The sequence below is a fragment of the Condylura cristata genome, unplaced genomic scaffold (genome assembly GCF_000260355.1).
Source record: "Condylura cristata isolate star-nosed mole 26May11 unplaced genomic scaffold, ConCri1.0 scaffold00002, whole genome shotgun sequence".
Lineage (NCBI taxonomy): Eukaryota > Metazoa > Chordata > Mammalia > Eulipotyphla > Talpidae > Condylura > Condylura cristata.
In genome coordinates this window covers 5,438,655-5,463,555 of record NW_004567103.1, presented here as the reverse complement: position 1 = coordinate 5,463,555, position 24,901 = coordinate 5,438,655, and the positions used below count along the sequence as shown (strand labels likewise).

At 42.4% G+C, this 24,901-nt stretch overlaps 1 protein-coding gene across 1 annotated transcript in view; it reads right to left on the bottom strand.

Moving 5' to 3' along the window:
- The window catches only part of SPHKAP (SPHK1 interactor, AKAP domain containing), a 98,110-nt gene that overhangs the window by 16,825 nt on the left and 56,384 nt on the right, over window positions 1-24,901 (bottom strand). Inside the window, exons 5-8 of the mRNA XM_012725211.1 lie at window positions 15,224-15,283; window positions 13,257-13,391; window positions 8,744-8,999; window positions 3,968-7,688 (exon numbers count right to left, since the gene is read on the bottom strand). Of these exons, the coding sequence (XP_012580665.1) occupies window positions 3,968-7,688; window positions 8,744-8,999; window positions 13,257-13,391; window positions 15,224-15,283 (4,172 nt within the window). The remainder of the gene's footprint in view (window positions 1-3,967; window positions 7,689-8,743; window positions 9,000-13,256; window positions 13,392-15,223; window positions 15,284-24,901) is intronic.

Genomic DNA, 24,901 nt, shown 5'->3' with positions numbered 1-24,901 from the left:
AAATCAACTAAATATGACTAATTTACCCCCTTTGCAATCTTGTTTTTACTCAGTGCTGATGCTGTTCATCATCTTTTGGAGAAAAAAAATCTCCTGGAGCGTACCCTGAGAGAGTTCTGACAAAGGGCCAGGCAGCCAGGCAGAGACCTAAGGGTACATCTTTATTTAACCTCAGTATTCTCTGATGATACCATAATATTACTCTTCCCATCAGTTACCTGTATAAACTGAGAGATTATGGAATTTGATCAAGCTCATAGATTATCAGGTTAGTTGGTGGGTTTTACTTTCTGTAAAAATGTTTATATACTCCACAAAGGAAAACATATTTACTACTTAGTCCTTATATTTTGGAGACAGATCAAATCTAGAATTTCTTTTATCATTGAGAAGCCAAATCAGAAATCTATCCTGATCCAGTTATGTATTTTGGGGCATCTGGGTTGCTTCCATAGCTTACCTATTGTAAATTGTGCTGCAATAAATATAGGGGTAGAGGTTCTTTTGAATTAATGTTTTTATATGCTTTAGGTAGATTCCTAGGAGTGGAATTGCTCTATCATATGGAAGCTCCACACAGCTCTCCATATATGACTGGATCAAGGTGTGGTATATTTACACAATTGAATATTACTCAGCAATCAAAAAGGATAAACTCAGGCCCTTTGCAGCAAAATGGATAGAGCTGGAAGGGATTATGCTCAGTGAAATAAGGCAGAAAGAAAAAGAAAAAATATCAAGTGGTCTCACCTATAGGAAAAATATAGAGAAAACAAAAAAGGAATAAAAAAAGGAACTATAATAAAATCAAAATCATCAGGCAACTATAGATCAGAGACAGTCTATAGGAGAAGAAGATGAAGGACTGAGACAGGTGGGAAGAGCACAAGGGTCTATGGTAATAGTGCAGGGTGGTGGGAATTTCCAGGGGAAACCATATATTGTACAAAAATGAAGGATGATATCATGAACATGTTAAATTAATAATAATAAAAGAAGAAATCTGTATCATGAATTGAAGAACAGGTGTTCAGTTCATTATATAGAACATAAGCCTAAACCAGCTGGAAGCTGTATACATGAGTATTTTCCATGTTTTTTTGAAAAAGCCCAGAGTATAACCTCTTTTAAGTATAATATTAGTAACAACTCAAATTTTTTAATATCTATATATAATAATAATTTTTTTACATCATTTTGTGCCTTTTTCCATCTCACTTGTAATCTCCATGGGTTCCCATCACCAAATCACCCATGTGCCATCACCAGAGTCCATTGCACTTCTCTCTTCCCACCCCATTTTTGATCCCATTCCCCACTCCACCCCCACAAAATGTCTCTGGTATATAGTTGTTCATTATTGTTATTATTTTCTCCCCTGGTCCTTTATACTCCTGATATGAGTGAAACTAGGCAGCACTTTTCCTTTTCTTTCTGGCTTACTAAACGTAGCATGATCCCTTCCAGTTCCATCCATGTTGCTGCAAAAGGCATTTGTTTATCTTTTTGATTGCTGAGTAATATTCCATTGTGCATACGGACCCATCTTTTTAGTGCAGTCATCCACTTTTGGGCATTTGGGGTGATTCCATGTCTTTCCTATTGTAAATAATGTAGCAATAAACATGGGGGTGCAGGTGTCTTTTTGAATCAGTTTTTTTTGTGTCTTTTGGGTAGATACCTAGGAGTGGGATTGCTGGGTCATATGGAAGCTTCATTTTTAGCAGTTTGAAAAACCTCCAAACAGTTTTTCATAGTGGACAACTCAAAAATTTTAATAAACTTTAACTTCAGTGCCAACCACTACTTGATGTGAACCTACGACTGTGGATTTTGTTGAATTAGTAGTTCATGAAAGTTCTGGACTATAGAACTTTCTTTGACTCAATTCACAAGTGGTTTATGATCTTAGAGCACCTGGAGGATCAAAGTCACCTGGAATCTAAATAAGGCTTTTCCATTTTCTCTTATCTCAAATTAAGGTTTAAAGAATTACACATTGATCATTTCATTTCCTCAACTCTTTGATTATATTTAAATATGTGTCAATCTCCAGGCTTCCTAGAGATGGGAGAATAAGGGACGACTGGAAATAAATATTTTCTATAGCTGGAGAAGTATTGCATCTAAGAACTTTTCTTGGTCAGCCTGCCTGTGCTTGGCTTAACTGTGTGTCCTTTTGCATGTGTTTTTATGCTTTCTTCTTCCCTTCTTCTTTTTGTCTTTCTTCCAGGGTTTCATCCAATTAGAAAATTATATTTTGGCCCTGCCTATTGGCACAACAGGTTAGGATGCAACATTGCAAGCTAGCCACAGCTACTTCGGTGTGAGTTTGATCCCTGGCCCCAGAGGTGACTCACATGGCACAACAGACGTCTCCTGACCTGTCCGCTGCTCCCCTCAGCAGTGTACTTCATCGATCTGCCTGTTCTACTCCCTACCCTGTCTCTGGTGAAGCCTCTCACCACCCCTGCACCTCTGGCCTATACCCCAATTCTGTAGGCATAAATAAACAAATCTTTGAAAAAAAGAAAATTACATTCTAGGCACCAAATAGTTATGAAGAAAATACTCAAGGGCCTCTGGACCACCTTCTGCTCAGGTTCTACAACAAAAGGCAGGGCTATCATTGCCTCTCATTTATTCCCTGGGGTAGTCGGGAAAGGAAAGGGGACTTGGAAGAGCAAGGATGTTGAGCAAGGCTTGTGTAGTGCAGCTAAACATTTAAAAGTCACAAGCTCTTGTGCAACAAATAGATACCACTGAAGAGATTATACTAGTTATTTCTCCAGCTTCTGTTTCCCAAAAACAGAAGCTTAGTTTTCCTTTTATTATTATTATTTTTTTGCCTAATTTGTCTCTAAACCCCCCACTTAAAAATGATCCAAATCTCATTAAACAGATGTGGTACATATATACAATGGAATATTACCCAGCAATCAAAAAGATAAACTCATGCCTTTTGTAGCAACATGGATGGAGCTGGAAGGGAGCATGCTTAGTGAAATAAGCCAGAAAGAAAAGGAAAAATGCCATATGGCTTCACTCATAGCAGGAGTATAAAGGACCAGGGGAGAAAATAATCATAATAATGAACAACTATATACCAGAGACATTTTATGGGGTGGAGTGAGGAAGGAGATCAAAAATGGTGGTGGTGGGGGGGGGGGAAGTGCCCTGGACTATGGTCATGGCACCCGGGTGATTTGGTGAGGAGAAGCCCACAGGGATTACAACTGAGATGGAAAAATGCACAAAATGATGAAAAAATAAACTATTATAGTATTTAAAAATAATAAAAATAAAAAGATCCAAAGTCTCATATTCAAGAATCTGATGAAATTTCTATAGAAAATGGGAGCTGTCAAAGGAATTGACTCTGCTTTAAGCAACCAGAGAGGGATAAGTCTCTGGCTTCTAGTTTAAGAAGCATCATGAAAAGCACTATATTGAAAAAGCAAACCTACTGCCCTCCTGCTGCCACGGTTAGACCAGACATCTGAAAGGCCCGCGCTGTGGGACACAGCGCACTTGCAAAGCTATTTAAAGCATGACAGTAAAGGAAAACTTGAAAGGAGAAACTCAAAGAAACACCCCATTAAAATGCCAGGTGCTAGTTTTAAAATTTATTTAAATTTAGTCTTTTTCAAATGAACAAGTTAATATAATTTCCTTATTGGTTTGAAAACATGCTACGAGTTTTAAAAGTGGCCATGTTCTGGAAGATTCTTTTTAATGGGGAAAATGCTACCTTATTTCCTCTGTCATACAGGTGAATTTCATTTGCTTAAGAAATTTCAAAGGGAGGCTTCCAACTTCCTGTTATAAGTGCATAAAGATACAAAGGTTAGGTGTTGTCTCAGAATTCATTTCTTGCCTTGGTAAAATCCTTACAATTTAGAAATAAATACGAATTAAGAGGCACACTCAGGCCGCAGGCTCCCTGGGGAGAAATGAAATCGCTCACCTGTGTTTCCGGCATGCACTCATGGCCTCGTCTCCACCTCTTGCCACTTCTGCCTCTTGTTCTTCTTTCAAAGGCTCGTCTGCTGTCTCCAGGGCGCTGCTTTGGGAAAGGAAGCCTGCAGGTTCTCCAGCACAGTCTTCTCTCTGATCTGCTTCAATCTGAATTAAAGGCACGTCTCTTGGACAAAGTGGTCTCCTGGCGCGGCTTACCTCACGGCACGAGGAAATGTCCTTTTTAGAATCTAAACTGTTGTGAGTGGCAAGAGGAGCAGGCGTGCTCGCGGCCGACGCCGGGGGTTGGCTGCTTTCCCCCACCGAGTCCCTCCTCACGGAATGCACAGAATCCGGCCTGCGGTGCCCCAACCCGCTCGGCGCTCTACTGGGCACGCGCGGCCCTGAGGGCTTGGCCACCTGCAAAGCAGAGCTGCGCTCCGCAGCTCCCGCTTCATCCACGATGATTTTGTTCTTCCGCATGAGGGCCTCGATGGAGTTTGCCCAGGTCTCATGGATCAACCGGCTGGTGATCTGGTCAGTGCCACTTCTCCGGTACAAGCACGAGTCCGATTTGCAGAGCCCGGACGAGGACACACTACTGGCCAGCTGCACGCTTAGGAAATCCTGCTGGCTGTTTTGCGCAAAGCCATCTAAGGAGCTGGCTTTGATGGGCGCATTCACGGTCAGCCTGGCGCCCGGGGGCCGGCTGTCTGGCACGGAGGACTGTCTGTGGCACAGCGGGGAGCGCAGAGAGGGCGAGAGGAAGCCAGCCGTCCAGTCCTGGCTGCCCCGTCGGGAGGCGGGGGCGTCCCGGCGCTCCCTTTCCAGGTCCCGTAGCATGTACCTGTAGAACTCCTCGGTGATGCTGTCTGTGCTGGACTGCTTCGAGGGGCAGCTGGACCTCACGCTCAGATGCTCGCTTTTCCGACAGGCCTGTTGCATCGCCGAACTCAGGATGCTGCTGGCGTTCTTGCCTGCATAGTAATCCAGCAGCAACTCAAATCCCCGCCCTTCGCTCTCCATCTGGTTCACCATGAACCTGGAAAACTCATCCGTGATGCTCTCGCAGCTCGACTGCTTGGAGACCGAGCTGGCCCTGCTCACCGGCTGGCTCCGGGCGCTCGCCAACCCCAGGCTGTTGACGAAGGCCCTGGTCTGGCAGTCCTCCTCCGGGATGCTCTCGCAGCTGGAGGCCTTCAGCCTATTCCACCGGTCCCCGCTCAGCAGGCGACTGCGGGAGCAGCCCTGGGCCTGCCAGACGCCATCCACCATGGAGAAGTCGGTCAGGTTCATGATCTTGGCAGCCACTTCGTTGGCGAAAGCGTTGACAGAGTCGGGGACATCTTCGAGGTTCACGGACTCATCCACCACTCTGTTCATCAGCTTCTCTTTCAGCTCTGGGTGCTCGTCGGTTTTTCGTTTGATCTCGCTCAGTCGTGGGGGCTTGTGCTTCCTCAGCGCCCCTCCTGTCTGGCTTTCCTTCTTCCTCTTCAAGGACCGGCAGGAGACATTCGGGGTCATCAGAAACTCACTCCCTCTTCTCCAAGCACAAAACCAGGGTTGTTTTCCATTGGAGTTGTCAAGGCAAATCGCAGCGATTTCCGTTGCCATGGAGACAATGGTCTCGGCTAACTCTTCTGCAAAGTCTGTAATGCAGTAGAGGTCTGCGGGTTTGGCCGGCATCGAGTCCTTCCCGAACAAAGACAAGCTTCCCGGGACTTCTTTTACAGGTGAGGCGCAAAGGTGCTTGTCCGGGGTGTTGGGCCGGACGCTGCCCTCCGCACCCTGAGAACCGCCGCGGCACTTGCTGAGTGTGGGTGTTTTTTCTCCCTCTGGAGAGCCTCTGCAGTCACCCCCGTGGTGGCTGTGTCTGCGGTGAGGGGTTCTGGCGTCCTCTCTCACTATTCCTTTCAGATCTGTTTCTGTGGGGAATGTTTCAGCGACTGGCGAATCAGGCCCGCTGGGACCCCGCGACAGCTCTGCCGGCAGCTTGGGGCTCCTGCGGAGACCTGGCCTCCCTGCACCTTTGGCATCTGGCTTTGGATGCTGGTCATGTTCAGGGTCACTGACAGCAAGGCTGGGGCGTCGGGAAGTGCTGAGCGGATGGCCGCGGGCGTCTTCAGGGGCCTTCATGCACTCGTGCCAGGCCGCGGGGTCAGGTGGCTGGTCATCTCCTTCTGCTCCCCTCCATCCGATGGACTCTTTCGAAAGGGCAGTGGCACATTCGCCAAGCTGGAGGATATGGCGCATCTTCTTGAAGGTGGAGCATATCACATTGAGGAGCAGCTGGTGCGTCGTTTCCATTAAGAGGTCTAATGTTTCTGATGAATGCCTGCCATCCACGGGGCCCATTATTTTATTTTTCTGGTGAACTTCATCAATGGAATGCTTTAGGATAATACTGGACATGGTCTGTGCCAGTTCATTCCCAAGGACATTTTCTGAGCACAAGGGCTGAGGCTTGGAAGCTGTTTCTATAATTCTCCGGGTCATGGACTCCACGAGGTCTCCCATGCTGCTGTAGGCATTAGGCTTGGTCAACACCAGAGCAGTCTCCCTGAGCAATGCCTCTGCCATCGCTTCCCTTCCCAGCTCCACATTCCTCACAGTGCTGCAACTGCGGCCTGCAGAGGAGGCTGCAGAAGTCTGGGCTGCAGGTGACAGGTCGCTGGAAGCCGCAGGGCACTTCGCGTCTCCCGTGACACCCAGGCCACAGACAGCCACTGCACTTGCCACTTGAGTCATGCCACACAAGGCAGATGGAAAGGAGTATTCGCTGGTGGAAGGTTCCTGGAGTCCTTGCAACACTTGCATTTGCAGTGGCTCATTGCCTCCCAGTGGGTGGCGGGCTACCAGGGATTCTTGTTCCATCTTGAGCCTTTCTGTGGCCTGTGGACTGGAAATGGTCCCGATCACAGTGGCTGCACAAGCCAAGGCGACTTCTAAAGTGCTCTGTGGGTGTCTGCCAGAGTTCTCTGCAGAGAGCACATCCGAGAGTTCTGCAGAGACTTCCGTCTCCAGCCACGAGGAGAGGCCCAACTCTGGGGCAGCCCCGCTGCCATCTGGACTCTGGATGATGACGATTTTGGGAAGCTCATTCCAGGAGCGTGGGGCCACTATATCCTTTGTGGGACAGCCATTGGGCATCACAGCACTTACCGTGGAACTGCTGACTGCAGATTCCCGGCGTAGTGGCGGTTGAGATAATCTAATAAATGCATCTTGCAGCACAGATTCTGCTAAATTGGTAGCATATTCACCAGTTGTGGCTTGTCCATCTACAATGGAAGGAACAGAAGTCATTCTATAGTCACGGTCTCCTGGATCTAAGTCGCTTCCACATTCGACAGCAAACCCACAGGAATAGGGCCCGTCTTGCGTGGCCATCTTAGAGAAATCAGCATCCCCTGCGGTGTGCAGAGCCTGGGAGCTGTTCACTTGACCTTTAAAAGCTTCTGAACAATAATAACTTGTGACTGGTCTCTCGTAATCCCCAGCTTTGCCATTCTTCTCTGCTGGCGTGGCTGAGGGATCTAGATTCTGCAGGGCTGTGTCATCTGCCACTTTTCCCGGAGAGCCTTCTATTTTCAACAATGGTGTAAGATATTTGTTAATGTATTGGTCTTCTAACGTGTCAAGTGACTTTTCCTTGTAATTCCATTCCTCCTGGATAGCTTCCTTTTGCTTACTTTTCAAAACACTGGCAGAGACATTTTTATTTTCATAACCTAGTGACAAGAAAATGAAGGCCATGATTACTTTTGAGAGACGAGGTTCTTATGAGTCTAAAATAATCACTTCTAAAAATGTCTTTAAGCATTGGTTATTTTTTCCTAAATAGCATTTTGTACACTTGTTCAAGAAAAATAAACCAGGAAATACTTTTGAGTTTCATCTGGGGATGCCACTGGACAAAATGGCCTCAGTATGAGGCTGATGTCAGCTCTATGGTGGGAAAAAGCAGTGGGAGACGAGGAATGGCCACCATCCTTCAGGGGAGAGGAACCCCAACTCTAGAAGTGCCCAGTGGGTACAGAGGGAGGAAGGAGGAGGTTTATAGCAAATTTGATAGTGAGTTTTTTTGTTGTTGTTATTTTTAGTTTTTGCAAAGATTTCCCCTGAAATCTGCAACAAGGCCCAGCAACAAGGCCTAGTAACATCTAGAACATTCCTGTCTCTGCCGCCAAGCATGTGCAAGAGGTATCTATGAACCCCAGAACTGAACTCTATTCATGAGTCAACCCAAAGAGCAAATAAAGAGTGCTAAGCAGACTTCGGGTGATTTTCCTTCTATTCTCACAGTAACAATAATATGTAGTTAACAACCATAACTATACAGTTAAACATAATGAACGTAATAGTGTTAGAGCATTATATACTCAGGAAACTGGGGCTCAGAAAGACCAGATCCATCGTTCTGGGGCTGACAGCTATGCCAAGACCAGACTAATTGGGCTTCCACCTGTCAGTGGCTTCTATAAAAGTCTTAGAGAAACCGACTTTGCTTCCAATGGTGGGCTCCATCTCCTCATAGGCAGGAGGGTTTCCATCAGCACCCTATGGCATTTCATGGGGTCGGAGCCATCTGAGCACTGAATCTGCTCAGGGCATTGTCACCATCGTCACGACGTCTGATCCTTCTTCCCTCCCTAAACTCAGTGAGTGAAAACGGCGATGTGTCAGCCAAACGGATGTGGCCAGAAACTTCTCTGAAATTCCAGCCAGACATTTTATGGCGTGACTCACTTCAGGATGTACATTGGTTTTATTGGCAAGTTCTCACCGTCCCTGGCTTCCTCCACCTCGCTCTCCTCCTCCAGGTGCTCAGAGGCGGTGAGAAAGTCTTCCTCGATGGAAGATAAGGAACAGTTTGTGTCATCCTCCACTTTCAAAATGCTCGTTTCCAGGTGGAGCTGCTGTTCCTGCACCAGCTCCAGACCAATCAAAAATTTGTTGATTTCAAAGATGATGCAGTTGGTGCTGTTCGGTCTGTTCCCTCTGGCGCACTGGACCAAGCAGATATCTGGCAGCCAAGGACACTGGAAGGGGAGGAAAGGACATTTATTAAAAGAGAAAATGAAAAAAAAAATTGCCTCTGACCTTTATTCTCCCACTAATCTGTTGGAAGCAGAGGCAACTGTTTGAAATAACTTCTGGGCTTTTATTGATGAACTACTTGAAAAAATTCAGGGGCTGTTTGTTTGGGAACACAAGGTACCTAGGAGAAAGTTCAGCTTAGGGGAAAATAGACCATTGTATCGTATGTTTTTGTTCTCTCCTGTCAAAACAACAATTGCACTGGGCAAAGTTAAGCAACAGACAGGACTTTCTTCAAAGCTATTAAAATAGGGAGAGAAGCCAGAACTGAGTTGGATCACAGCTTCTCTGAATCAAAAGGCAATGGGGATTTCAAGAGCTGTAGGAAGGCTGCGGGCCATCTGTGTTTGCTAATTGGCTTTACAAAAAGGACAGCTAGATTTTCTTGTACCTTTACAGCAAGAGATCATTTTGAAGTTAGTTTCCTGTCCTTCTATGTAACTCAGCCTTTCTTGACTGTATTTCAAAGAGAGGGCAACTATACCCCCCCATTAGTTTAATGAGAAATAATTTAAATATATCACTAAATAAGCTTTTCTATAAGATTATATATATTTAAGCTTAAATATATCACAATAGAAAGTACACCATGATGACTTGATTTATATAGAGTGGTACAACTAACACAATAGCCAGCATCTCATACAGAGTGAAAAGAGCAAACAATTCTCTTCTGGGTGAGAACTTCAGATCTATTCACCTCAGGAATGTCAGCCATTAACTGGAGCCCCCAGCCACTCTCTCCATCCCTTGAACTCACCTACCTTGTAACTCAAGTTCATGACATTTGACCATCTCCCTTCCATTCTTCCTTATCCCAACCCCATCCACTACCTCCAATCCTGGTAACCACAAATCTGATCTGATCTGCTTTCTGTGCTGCTGTGATGGTTACTTTCTTTTTGGATTCCACATAAGCAAGATCATATAGTGTTTTTCTTTCTCTTTTGCAAATGATTATTTATGATTGAATGATATCCCATTCTAGATTTTGTATAGTTCATTATTTTTCTATTACATATTTGTTATTCCACTAATAGATATTACATGTTTCATTATATATAATGTATATAATAGATACTACATGTTATTGTAGAATAATACACTTTATATGTAATAAGATATTTCACTTGAACAATATGGCATACTGTTTTTTAACCTATTTATCCATTGATGGGCAGTTAGGTTGTCCTTTCCTGGCTTGTGAAACTGGTAAGAAACTTTAAAAAGATTTACATCTTAAATGGCGGCGAATATGCTGATACATTTTCTAAAGCAAATGTTTTAGCAAAGGGAGGTCAGGAAGGATTTAGAGGCATAAAGAAGATTGTCTAAAGTTTAATAGAGAGCTGCACAGACAATCAAAGCCACCTTGAAACCCCTCGTGTTTAAAGTGAATCCCAGTTTCTCAGACCAGTATCTCTTTCTGCTTTGGTGACCAACCTCTGTTAGCATTTCAGATGTGATGCAAGTTTCTATCAGTTATAGTCAGCTTGTGCTGCTCATCTGAACAAGCAGTCAAGATGAGATTCAAAGGAATCCCCCTCTGGAAGAGAAATCCATGAGTGAATTAATTTTTGTCTTCTACCTAAATGGATGGTGTATGGGGAGACGGTGCCTTCTAACACCTATTTGTTCTAATCATCTCTAGGGTTATCAGTTCCCAGTTTTCCACCACTTATTTGAATCTTCAGGCTGTTGTCGGTTAGAATAGCATGAAAATGTTCAAGTAACTTGCTGTTTTAGAATCTTTGAGTCTGAGTGTATGTGTATGAGTAGTGGGTATCTGTACATACAAAGAAATAGAAGCACACAGATGCTCATATTGTATTCCTGAAAACAGTATATCTTTTTTCCTACGTAAATATCATTTCTCAATTTCTTTCATTAAATATTATGAGAGTAAATCCAGGAGCGATGATTATGAAATGACAAACTGACTCATCTCCATGGGCTCCAGTGATGTTAGGGCTCTGAGAAAACCACTGCTCTACATCTTACATGCTTAAGTCTATTTTTCAAGGAAAGTGCTCCGTGGCCTTGCTTGTGTGCTGTAAACCAGCAGACTCAGAATCTTCTAGGAGATCCTTAGAAATGCACATTCTCAGGCCCCACCCAGGCATTGACTAAACCGGAAGGTGCATTTTCAGGCAAACTTTTGGGGATGTGTACATGCATTAATATTTGAGAAATACTAGTCTATAGCTCTTATGAAATTCACAAAGGATCTGTGGCCCTTCAAATGGTAAGGAACCACAGCTATAAAATAATAGCAGCTGATGTGATTCATTCCTCACTACTGATTCCACACATAGTGTATTTGCTGGAAATCTGCTAGATGCTTTCTGAGGGCCTATTATATGCAAGGCCTAGTGGGCATTCATATGAAAACATGAGTCAGATAATTTCCCTAGGGTAAGTAGAGTATAGCATAGTATACTATCGGTGAAATCAGACATAAATAAATGTAATTACATAACTGAACATCTTTGCAGGTCAACAGGCTTGAATATTGGTCGGTTCATATGATTTAGACGAAACAGACATGGCATAAACAACATATATTGTGGTAGGAGTCAAAGGGATATTGACAAATCAACATGAACAGTTAAGTCATACTTGAAGACAGACTTAGAGAAGAGCTGTTATTAAATGTGCAAATTTGCAGAGCTATGGGATGTGTAGAAAGAAAACATTTTTCTCAACACTCTTCTTGAAAGTAAATAAGAACTCTGGAAGGACCTGTATAATCAACCTTAAAACTATAGCCTGCAAAATAATGGCAGATCTTATTATTTATTTTTCATGGAAATCTGTTAGGTGCTTTGCATATCTTCTTAATGCCAATGCATTAAGGTCAGTAGTGCTGTTGCTCTGTGACAGGTGAGAAGTCAGAGGCATGGAAAAGTCCTTTCAAGGTAACACAACATGTTTATGTCATAGAAAGCACTGTCACAGATAAATCTTACGTTCGTACAGAATGAGCATCTCAGGAAAAAAATCTTTTTTTCCGTAGGAAAATAACTGATTTCACTTCTGTTTCTCACTTGGTATTTAACTTGACTAGTGGTTTTTGTAATTATGATTTTTTGTTAAGGTTTTAAGTTATTCTGAGATTTCTGAGTCTTATCTTGACTAAGAATGGATTGAAAAGTCAAGTCATTATCTTGGGATGGCTAGTCTGTATTTACTAGGTTAGCTGGCTTAAATAAACAACACCCAGAATGAAGGAATTATGGATTCTGGAAACAGGATATGAATTAAAAAATTGGTGTCGTTACTGAAACAGAAGACACTTCTGTTTTTGGTTATCTAGAAATCTAAGATGTTTAAATCATCTTTTTTATTCTTCAGTAGTTCAAACTCTCTAAACACTCAGAAGCCCATCCACCATTTCTTTCTCTGTGGCAGATGCTTCATAAAAATTGACACACAGCCCACCACAACTTGCTAATCAGACTAGAACAAAACGAGAAAACAAACGCACATCATTTTAATGTGTAGCCGTGTTGTGTATCATTATCATTATATATCTTTGAGAAAGTTAATCTCTTATATAATGACCTTTAAAAATCTTTTATATATCTTTGATTAATCAATTTAACATTTTTATTTTTCTTTAAAACTTATTACACTGACACTGTTTATCTAAAATAACAATGAATATTAATATGTTGAATGATAATAAAAATATTGCAATTTCTTCTTTATTTCTAGCAATATTCTTTTCTTCTTGAATTTCATTCTTTGATTCCTGGAAATACCCTTTCATCTCTGGGACTGATATCCATTATTTATTAGGTTAGTTGGTTTGGTATAGCTTAAATAAACAGCATCCTGAAAGTAGATATTGTGGATTCTATAAACACATGATATGAATTAAAAAATGGTATTGTTTCCAAAACAGAAGACACTTCTCTTTTTGATTATTGAATAGACTTGCAGAAAATCAAGCTGCCAGTCGAAGTGTAATATGTCTATTCTTGTTTAGTGTTGCACTTAAAAAGATAATATATGTTAGGGGTGATATAAGGGAAGCTCTGTCAATACTTTGGAAACATACCCATGAAGACGTTCTTGAGTACAAAGATAATTTTATTTCTGTTGCAACTGGAGTTTATGTATGGCATCTCCGAGGATTTAACCTGACTTGTCCTAAGAACTGACCACAGGTATCTTATCAGTGCTTCTATTCTTACCTGTGAAACTTCAAAGTCAGCCTGGAGTTTTCCAGATGTTAACCCACTCAGAAGGACAATTTCATTTTCTTTTGGCTGTTGGACATTCATGGAGCTGATCAGTTTTGGAAGATCTGGTGAAACATTGACCAGTTTCTGTAAAGCAAGAATCTTTGTTAGGTTAGATGATGCTACACCAAAACTGTTACTTCAAAAGTAATATACTCACTTAACTAGCAATTTTTTAATATACTAAGAGTTTTATTAATAGATGGTACAAAATCAAAGTACAAAAGCTTGGATTGGAATAGAAAAATCCTTATATGTAAACATTTAAAACTTTTCTTGTAGATTTTCCAAAATAAACATTTAATAATTACTGCCATACCACAGATACAGAGAGTAGTTTGGGTCTTTATTTTTCCTCCTAAGGCCTTGAATAAGAGACTTGTTGAGTAATATCCATCTGTTCTAATAAAGTCAATAATAATATTAACAATAAACTAGTCACTTTAAATTTGCCCGTGTTTTAGGCACAGTGCTAACGACTACACATAGGTTACATCCCACCACACTTAATCCTCACAACACAGCACTAGGTCCTACTCTGTTATGTTCTATTTACATAAAATGAGACTATGTTCCAGAGAAGATTAATACCTTGCCCAAGCTTATGTAGCTAAATCAGTGCCAAAGTGCTTTCTCATAGGACAACAGAAGAGACTGCCTTAAACCACTTCTACATTCTCCACGTGCACAGTTCTCGGGATGCTAACACACTGTGGCCTTTCTTGTTCTCTGTACTTAGTGGAAACCTATAATGCATAATCACTATGGTCCATTTGAGAAGCTTCTGGTGTAGCATCATCAAAAAGAAAGCATTTCAGGAGTAACCGAGTAATTGCAGGTCTCCTTATTTCTGATAATCAAGCTGCAGTATGGCGATTATGCTTTGGACAGTGTTACACTAGTGAATGCCAGCCATTACCATCTTTGTGCATGGAACAATAAGCATGTCACACCCAAATAATTTTCTTCATTGGAGCCACAGGCTTTGTTTCTAAGGTTCTGAATGGGTCTTCAAATTCTTGCATGCAGTAAGGATTTATATTAGGATCCTCACAACCTTGGGCAAACTCTTGCCATCTGTAGCCACAGCAGAAAGCATATCTGAGCCCCGGATGAAGGTAGGGGAGAGTTACAGGTAAGAGAGAACCATTTGGTGAAAGAAGCAGGAAGGCCACAACTTGAGAGCAAGTGGGTCGGCTGGTATCACACAGGTTTTGAGAAAACCTAGGAAAAGCCAGCAGGTGGGGGTGTTTGAGAACAGAAAAAGCCATTCTAACAGCACTGGAGCCAAGGGAAAGCCTCTGTTTGGAGAGCAGCTCCATCCGGTTGGGAAGCAGCTTTCATAAAGATAAGGAAGGAAAAGTGTGTGGGCAGGTGGCAGGTAAAATGTCAGGGAAATGGACGGAGATGAAATCATTAAAAATCCCCCTCATTTTTCTTTTTCAAAATTTCACATAATTCTTCATTTTTGTACAATGTATGTGTTCTCTCAAGTGTAGTCTCTGTGGAAATCCCAGCAGTTTTACCTGTGCACTATTGACTCAAAGGATACAAAAACATTACTTCAAGAAGACACCTGCACCCCTATGTTTACTGCAGCACTATTTACAATAGGTGGCAACAACCCAAACACCCAAGAAGATGTGGTCTATCTACACAATGGATTATTACTCAGCAATCAAAAAAAGATAAACTCTTGCCATTCAAAAAAACATGGATGGAACTGGAAGGGATGATGCTCCATGAAATATGCAGGAAAGAAAAAGAAAAGTATTGGATGGCTTTCCTCATGGAGGAATGTAGTGTAACCCCATGAGGGAACAGAAAGCTCCTCATTATTTGCAGATGAAATCCTGCAGCCTCTTCCCTGTAGCCAGCCCTTGTCACGGGTTCCAGGGGAACACAAGTTGCAGGGCTACCTGCTGCAGGTGCTCACAGCTGCCCTCATTCTTGTTTACGTCCAGGTTCACAAAGCAGACCTGTAAAAGGGGCAAAAACAGTTCATGAAGTGAAGTCTGGCAGTATTTCTCAAAAAAAGCAGGAATCAGTCTGGAACAAATGATTGGAGAATCTGCACACATTTTACACAGAGGATCTGGTCCTCTCATTTTTAATATAGTGCATGGAAAGTGGAATTCTCTTTGTTTTATAGTTTTTGTTATTTTTAATTTATGTTCTCTTCATGTTTTCCTCTTAGGTATCTTATGAATAAGACAAACTACTTAATCAAAATTAGCCAATAAAAATTTGTTAGGATTATTATGTGTTTTATGACCAACACATCATAGAGAAAACAAAACAAAACAAAACAAAAAACTTCTACTAGGGCATTCAGATGCAGATGGGGAAGAGAAAACTTAAAATTTCAAAGCAGAAAGACATGTTCTTGAAAGATAAGTAGGATATTTTGGGTTGAAGGTGGGAATCATGTTTTTATGGTTTGGTCTCTACAGTTTCGAAAGACCTTGTTTAAGAAAAAGCATAATGTATTTGATAATTCTAAGTGAGATGTGAAAGTGGGATATTTATCTATTTGGACAGAACAAAAACAAACCTCAAATATCACAAATATGACAACATCCAGCAAAACACCCAGTAATAATGAACTACCAGTGCAACCCCATCATACTTTTTTCCTGTGCTTAGTTCCATTCTCTTTAATCATTTCTTCACATAACAGAAGTTTAAAAATACCATTTTGCCTAAAAGAATAGAATTGTTTTTACTCTAATATGTTATCAATGGATCTTTTTTAGTTTCACAGTCTTCTTTTCTTTCTTCGGACAAATACCTAGGTGTGCGTATCCTGGTCATATGGCAGGCCCATTGTTTTTTTTTTTTAATAATATAATAGTTTGGCCCTCCCTGGTGGCACAGCGGGTTAAAGCACAGCACTAAGAAGCTTAGCCATGAGTTCGATCCCCGCCTGCCCCGGAGGTGACCACATGGCGCGGCAGACCTCTCCTCACCCACCTGCTGCTCCCCTCAGCAGTGTACTTCGACATTCTGCCTGCTCTGCTCCCCACTCTGTCTCTGGTGAATCCCCTCACCCTCTGCATCTCTGGCCTGTACCCCAGCTCTGTATGAATAAATAAATAAATCCTAAAAAATATATATTATAGTTTATTTTTACATCATTTTGTGCCCTTTTCCATCTCAATTGCAGCCCCATGGGCTTCCCAGCACCAAGTCACCCGTGTGCCATCATCATAGTCCAGTGCACTCCCCTCCCCCACCATGGCAGGTCCATTTTTAAACTTTTGAGAAACCTCCATACTGTTTTCCAGAGGGTCTGCACCAGTCTACATTCCTGTCTTTCCAGACCATAGTCAACTTCCCTTTGCCTTCATAAGATAGTGAGTTCATATGGGCAGACCCTGTTTGAACTGGATGCTTCATGCCCAGCAAGGCTCCACATTTGCTAGAGCTACTAAAGGCTTGTTGTGTGTGTGTGTCTGAATAATGGACAAACACTACATGTAGAAGTAATTCCCTTATTTAATTAATACAGTCCAAATGGTCAATAAACAAAATTTTCTTCCAATAAAGATATAACAGAATATAAAATTATATGTGTGTGTGTGTGTGTGTATACACACACACACACACACATATGGTGATTATATATAGTTTGTATACAGATTAAAGTAATACATATACTATATGCTGCATATAATATGTATACCATATATATTCTACTATACTATAATACAGAGTACATCATGTATACAAGCAATAGATAGCTATATATAGATTTAACTATATAAACTATATGTCCATGATATATACCATAGATAACTCGTTATACTGTATAGAAATAGATACATGTGTGGGCCCTCCCTGGTGGTGCAACCAGTTAAAGAGCATCACTGCGAAGCGAGCCACATCTGCTTTAGCACGAGGTCAGTTTCCAGGAACTGACCCACAGGGAGCAGCAGACCTCGCCTGCCTCCTTTGCTGCTCCCCTCAGCAGTCAGTCAGCCTGTTCTGCTCCCCACTCTGTCTCTGTGAATCCTCTCAGTCTCCCTGCACCTCTGGCCTGTACCCCAGTTCTATATGCATAAATAAATTAAAAAAGAAAAAAAGTAGCAGATATATGTGTATGTATGTATGGGAGAAAGAGAGAGAAGTCTAATTGGTCTAATATTAATCTCACTATTGTAATTTTTTAAAGGAATTAAATTGAAAAAAGCAAGAAGTTGAGAAACACAGCATCCACAAATGCACACAAAAGACAGTTCTCGGAACAGCAGCTCTGGCCCTTCAGGTCAGACACACACTGGGTCTGCCTGGCCCATCTGTGGAATTCTCCTTGGAAGCAGGGAGAACAGCACTTTTCTTACCTAGTTAACAAAACTACTCCAGTCGCACAAACTTTTAAATTCAGATGTCTTTCTTCCGTCATTGTTGTGGTTTGAAAATGAAATGTAAGAATAAACAGTACAGACAAAATGATGTCACTCTATGGTTGGAAAGACTTTGACTACTCTAACAAAACATTCTGTAAAGTTATTTATGCATAGCAAGTTTAACTGTTTATAGCTAATGTGCTCTTTGCTCTGATTAGTCTTATGAATGATTTAAGCAAGTTATTTCAATGATTTATTTTCTTTTTAAGCCCCTTTCTGTAAATGGAAGACCATGTAGGCACATTATAAAATATGAATTCACTATGAAATTTCATTAGTGGCATAAGATATATTTTGGTAAAAGGATACTTTTGTAAGAGAGAGGTTGACATCTAGGGAAATAAGACATGAATAATTACAAGTGGATTGTAATTCACAGCAACTTTTGCAAAGATTCACCAGAGACAGAGTTGGAGGTGAAACAAGCAGATTTATTGAAACACACTGCTGAAGGGAGCAGCAGGGAGATGGAAAATTCTGCTGCACCCCTTGGCTCACCTCCCTGTCTGGGGATCAAATGCAAATGGCAGTGGCTGTTGATAATTTGATAATGCTGAGACTTAACCCCTTATGCCAACAGGGAGGCCCTGGACTTTTTTGTTAATAATCCAAACGACAAGTTCATTATTACAAAAGGAAAGGCTGCTTGTATAGACATAGCAGATAAAAGGAGCTACCGTGGAACAACACGCTTATGCAAAGAAACAACTGTGTAGTTGCAGGCAGGCAGGAGAGCTGCCCAGGTGTGGCAGAGCATGGGAAAAGAACTGAAATGAAAGTCAAGGTCAAACTCACGTTGCATATGGACGTTTACATTTTTCTTGTGTACTCATCTCTGAACGTTTGGAAGTTGGGACCGTCCAGTGCAGTGGTTGAGAGATGCCTGAGCCTGGTGTACCACTCAGCAGATCTGCCCGCAGGAGACCCTCTGGCCTTGGGCACACGGTGGGGCCCTGGGGTCCTTGGCCTCCAGTGCTGGGAGGCATTTGTTCATCTTTTGTAAAATCAACTGAAACCATTTAAGGAAACCATTCTCATGGAAACTTGCTTAGGAAATGCTAACAAAAGGCTTGCTGTCAATTTGCCTTTAAAATCTAGGCATTTGAATGTTGATTATGAACAAATATATACTTAAACTTTATCTTAGAAGAAGCTGGACTCCTTTATCTTAGAAGAAGCTCCTAACAATGCAGCCATCTGGCCATGTGGCAATGACAGAAACTCTTAATTTGATGGTCTTGAAATGCTGATCTACAATCTTCCAAAGCAAAGATTGCCTCCTTTTTTCTCCAACCAAAAGACTTCTTTGAGATTCAGGACCCTGACCAAAATTAGCTTTTAAAGAATAGACATTTCCTTTGATTAGTACTTTGGGCTGATGACAACTGAAATGGTAATTTTTACATCAGTGTGGTTATGCCTTACCCTGTCAGGCCCTTTGGAGCAGACTGGAGTGTTTGGAAAAATCCCGCATTGTATCCAGTTATTACTGCATCGCATGATTACAGCAATCACTCAAAAGGAAATACACAATGTTATTTGCACTTGGGATGGTCAAACTTCCTGATTGTTTTATTGTCAATATTTAAAAAAATTTTGAAATGCTGTCTTGGGGATAACTATTCAAACAGCTTGCGAAAAGAGACGCCATAGTGGGTGCAGGCATTTCTAACTGCTAACAGATATTTTAACTAGTTCCTCTTCAGGATACAGCACAATTTCAGCTCCTCAGATCATTCCCTTTGCTGCCCCTTTATAAGCTGACCCTCTCCCCAGCTTGAACTGGCTGCAGTCACTAACCTTAGTCACTAACAACTTAACTGCTACAATCAGTCTCTTTAGTTCTTCTAGAAAGTCATTAAATAGGAACATATAGTAGTTTATAATTTAAGGGTGGGTTCTTCACTGAGGCTGGGGTGGGGGGCACAGTGGCAAGGGTGGAGGGCTAAGCGTGTTCTCAGTGGGGGAGGCGTGGTAATAGCACCTGAGGCAGGGAGTTGCACAAACACAAACAACTATGTAAACCAGTTACCCCCCCTCTCTCTCTGTCTCTGTCTCTCTATCTCTCTATCTCTGTCTGTCTACCTGTTTCTCTCTGTGTGTACATACACACACACACACACACACACACTGGTTTCTTCTAGAGTATACTTTGCCCAAGCTGTCTGTGCTGTCTGTTCTTCTGGGTCACTCTGTCATCTTCCTTGGTAGGGTTTGCCCTAGTTTGTACATCCACCCACCTGCTGATTTAGTCATGGCTTACATCGTTTTGTATGAACATAAGCTTTTATTCCACATGGGTAAATTCATTCCATTTGGGTAAATCCGTAGGACAGAGATTGCTAACTGGTATGATAATTGTGTTTAAATTCTAAGAGGCTGCCAAACAGTTTTTCAGAGTGCCATTCCTTGTTTATTCACTTCTGTAACTTTCTAATGTGCTTGTGAAAATGTCTCCAACAGCATTTTCCAAATTGATTACTCTAAGTGAGCTTACCGATCTGTTAGCATTAAAACAGGAGTGAGAGGGGGTAGAGGGAGGCAGAGGAGAGAGAATTTTCCTGGAAAAATAGAACTGGAATCTGAACAGTGGAGTCGGAGGAAGGAGTTTGTTCTTTAGTACCTTATCCTTCAATTCTTGATTTTAGGTGATTTGAATCTTAAAATTCACAATTTGCCAACTTCCAGCCTGGCAATGTGCTTAGTGTGGAAAAGGTAGTCTTTGAAGTAAACTCAATGTAACACTAAACAGCTGGGTGATCTGACATTAATAAGTACTAGATTTCTAGCACATTTTAAAATTTAGAACTTTGGGACAAGGAGCCCCCCTTTCCCTATGACGGACAGCAGTTCACCACACCCTCCCAAGGGGCTTCCCCTTCCCCACAGCCTTGGACAGTGCTTATTGCATCTCCTGGACATGGAGGCCTGTCTCACCGTTTTTCCGCGTGCTATCTTTTTTTTTTTTTTTTAAGATTTATTTATTTATTCATACAGAACTGGGGTACAGGCCAGAGATGGCCTGAAGCACACTGCTGAGGGGAGCAGTGGGCGGGTCAGGAGAGGTCTGCTGCGCCATGTGGTCACCTCCCGGCAGGCGGGGATCAAACTCATGCGGAAGTGGCTTAAAGTTCTTAGTGTTGTGCTTTAACCCCCTGCGCCACCAGGGAGGGCCCCCCGCGTGCTATTTTTTAAGAGCAGAAAAATATGCCTCTATACCCATCCATTCATTAAAAATGGAAAATTAAAAATACCAAGGCTGAGTTTTAGGAAAAATGATATAGTGCCCCTTGCTTTGTGAAAGTGAGTCCAGGACCTCCATGTTGTATATAGAAAACGCATTTAAAAGAAACAAAACGTGTATGAAATGATCTTGTTAGCCAGTTCACACAAAGAATGACAGAGGCATAGAGGCATGTGATGAAACATTTGGTGAGCTGTAAGAAGGGGTTGAAAATTCAAAAGCTTTTGTTTGGGATGTGAGTGAAATAACTGATGCTTCTGTGGAAGTAGTTATGCATTAGGAAAAATAACTTGTCTGGGCAATTGCTTTTTTACAGATGACAGGTTTATTAAACAAAGTCTATTGAGCACAGCAGAAATTATGAGTTGCTGAACAAAAATAAGCTTTTACAAACAGAATTCTAGCTGGAAATACTGTTGGTTGTTGGTTGGCATGTAGTAGGTGTTAACATTTTTTTTATAACTTAAATGGGAAAATTATTTGTGGTATTCGCAGAAAACTGATTTACATCTATCTCGCTATCCATCCATCCAGTCTTCTGTCTGTATATCCATCCACTCATCATCACCCAATCTCTGTCTGTCTATCATCTTGTATTTCTTTATATCTAATCTATCTTCCTATCTATACAGTACCACTCAGGTAATTATCTTTGTTTTCAGTGATGATGATGGCAACTTGATTTAACCAAAAGCTTTGGGTTTAGTGATCCTGTTGGTAGATTTATGCTGTTGAGAAAGGTTGAATGTCAATGGCTCAAAACTAGAAGGAGGTTGTATTGCTGCTATGGCTGGTGTTGCCAATTTACTATGAAACTAACAAACATAGTGCCAACATTTTCTAAAAATCTAGAATTTCAGTTCATGTAGCAAGTTCATTATGGGCTAGTGTTTGTTTGTCCGAGTTAAAAAAATTAAAACTGGACAATATTATGGATGTAGCCATTAAATCCCTGATCAATATGTTCCTATAGCTTGAGTCAAGGAGAGGTTGCTGGATGAACTGGCATGAAATACTCTACAGATGTGGTGGTTTGGGGGCAAAGTGCTAACGAGTTTGACCTGTTGGAAGAATAGTTTAAACTTATTCCTATATCCATGACTGCACTGAAGATTTGACCACTTGAGATGCCAAGACAGCTCATCTATCCACTGAAAGGTGTCAGAACGCATGAGTTCATTGGCCCAGTCATTGGGAAGTTAAGAATTTGGAGATGACATTTGGGAAGAAATAACCTAGTCTTCTTTTACATGCTAATTTAATTACCACTCTGTTGTTTCGAAGACTGCTTTATAAATGATTTTTCTGGTTGATATTAAACTGCATATAAAATTAATGACCACTGCCTAATTTCTCTCTCAGTATTTAGATTGTGAAGGAAGTGCAGTAGTGATTACTGAAATATAGCTCCCTCAGCGCTAACATTGGGTAGCAGCACTGTGTAATCATAGGTATGATTCTCTTCAATATAAGAAACAAAAGTTTACCCAGGTTTGGCAGAACATGTGTTTGCAAACAACTATTTGCCATGAAAGAAAGTAATAAAATTATCACACCCAGCCAGAAGAGCTGAGGCTAACCTTGCCACTGACACAGCAAACTGTAACATAAACCTTGCCCTAGACATTTACATAGAAGGCTTCAGGCTTCAGATCTAATAATTTCACAAATTTAACATTCCTATTTTTAGAACATACAGTTCATTTTTGTTGGGAGTGACCAAATGCGGAGATTTACTGAGGGACCGGGTAAGGGCAGTAATAATAATCTGCCTTGCATCCAAAGGTGAAAAGGCGGTAATAAATTGGGGGACTTGCATCCAATTAACGGGGTCTTGCATCGGAGATGGGACTAGATGAAGGTGATAACAAACTGGGCCATACATCAAGGGACGTAGCGATTAATCACCTCTTTGGAATTCAAGTTTTAAAACTATATAAGAGACCCTTCCCCCCTATAAGGGCGGCGGTAGCTGCGGACCCTACTCTTGGGCTCTGTCTCAGCTGCTGTCCGAGAGCAATAAATTGTTTGCTCAGCCTCTCTGCCTCTCTTCTGTCTTTTCTGCGGCCAGTCACAGAACCTGGGACAAAACAATTTTTCTTTAAAATACCATTTTCAATATCAACCATGTTTTCATACTCAATTCTACGCGCACTCTTTTCACCTGTGTTCATGAGAAACGAGCACTCGGTGACTCGATGGCTGGCAGGCACTAGCTGTCCCGTGTGTGTGCCACTTACTACCATTTCCTGCCTCACCCCAGTGGACATTCCAGGCTGAACTGTCCCCTGTCTTTGCTCATTGAGGCTGGAGATCATGAAGTTAAAGAATCAGTAGAACAAGAAGATCTCAGAGCCCAGGCAGAACTCTGTTAAAATGCTGATGCAGGCCCTCCCTGGTGGTGCAGAGGGTTAAAACACATCACTAAGAAGCTAAAGCCACTTCCACATGAGTTCGATCCCCGCCTGCCCCGGAGGTGACCACATGGCGTGGCAGACCTCTCCTGACTCGCCCGCTGCTCCCCTCAGCAGTGTACTTCGTTCATCTGCCTGTTCTGCTCCCCACTGTCTCTGGTGAAGCCTCTCACCGCCCCTGAGCCTCTGGCCTGTACCCCAGTTCTGTATGCACAAATAAATAAATTAAAAAAAAAATGCTGATGCAGAGGAGGAGAGGGGGAGGAGAGGGGAAAGGGGCACGAGATACCAGAGCAGGGACAAGCTGGTCAGCAGGAGCTGAGGGAAGAGAGAGCGAGACTGTTGCCATCAGCGCTGAACATTCCCTAATGGTCCCACTGTATGCACCCCAACCCCCAGACACTAGTTCTCAGTTCCACAATTACCTGCCACTTCCTTTACCAAATCTTTAAAAATAACTGCAACTGATCTCCCCAGCTGTCAGAACTCCCAGGAATGGGCCTTTGCCACATTTGTGAAGGGCCAGTGTGAACCTTTTCCAGCCTTCTCCTCCCTGCCCTTTGGCAAGGCCTTCATCGCCTTTCTGGAATAGGTGATGTGAGGACTGAGAACCATCCAGAAGCCCTCAGGCCTGAGACCCACTTTCAAGTATCAAGCTAGACTGTCCCTGCAAGTGAGGCTCTAGAGCTGCAAGAACTAATCTCAGCTCTCTGTTTGCAGAAAGCAACCTTTCTGTTTTTTTTTTTTTTTTTTTTTTTAAATAGGGGAAGGGAATTTATTTTTTAAAGTGACCAGTGAATTACTCCACTTAATATGGCAGATCTGAGATAATGAGGGGCTCTCAATTCAGGGACACTCTCAGGAGCCCCCAGGACCCAGTGTCTCACATGGGGGACAGTCAGAGAGGCACCTCCCTGTTGCCTTGGGAGCTGTGGGCTTGCTGGTGACGCCCCAGGACAGTGGGGATCCTCCAGGCTCAGCTTTCTTTGGTCTGAGGCAAACTCATGTGTGCACATGCCTGGGACCCCTCTGGTCATTGCTGTAGTTTTAGGGGGGCAGAAACCTTCAGCCCACAGGGATTCTGGCCATTGCTGTGCTGTGAGTGAGGGAGCCTCAGGCTTTCTCCCAGCCTCACTTTCAGGGACAGTCTAGCTTGATGCTTGAAAGTGGGTCTCAGGCCTGAGGGCTTCTGGATGGTTCTCAGTCCTCACATCACCTATTCCAGAAAGGCGATGAAGGCCTTGCCAAAGGGCAGGGAGGAGAAGGCTGGAAAAGGTTCACACTGGCCCTTCACAAATGTGGCAAAGGCCCATTCCTGGGAGTTCTGACAGCTGGGGAGATCAGTTGCAGTTATTTTTAAAGATTTGGTAAAGGAAGTGGCAGGTAATTGTGGAAAGAAGAAGAACTAGTGTCAGATGAGAATTCTACTTCTGGCAGGGATTTTGACATCGTTTCAGGGTGCTCTCTAGTCCCCCAGCTTTCTGTTTGCGACTCCTGCCTTAGGCTATTGCTCATGGTTGTGCAGGGTGT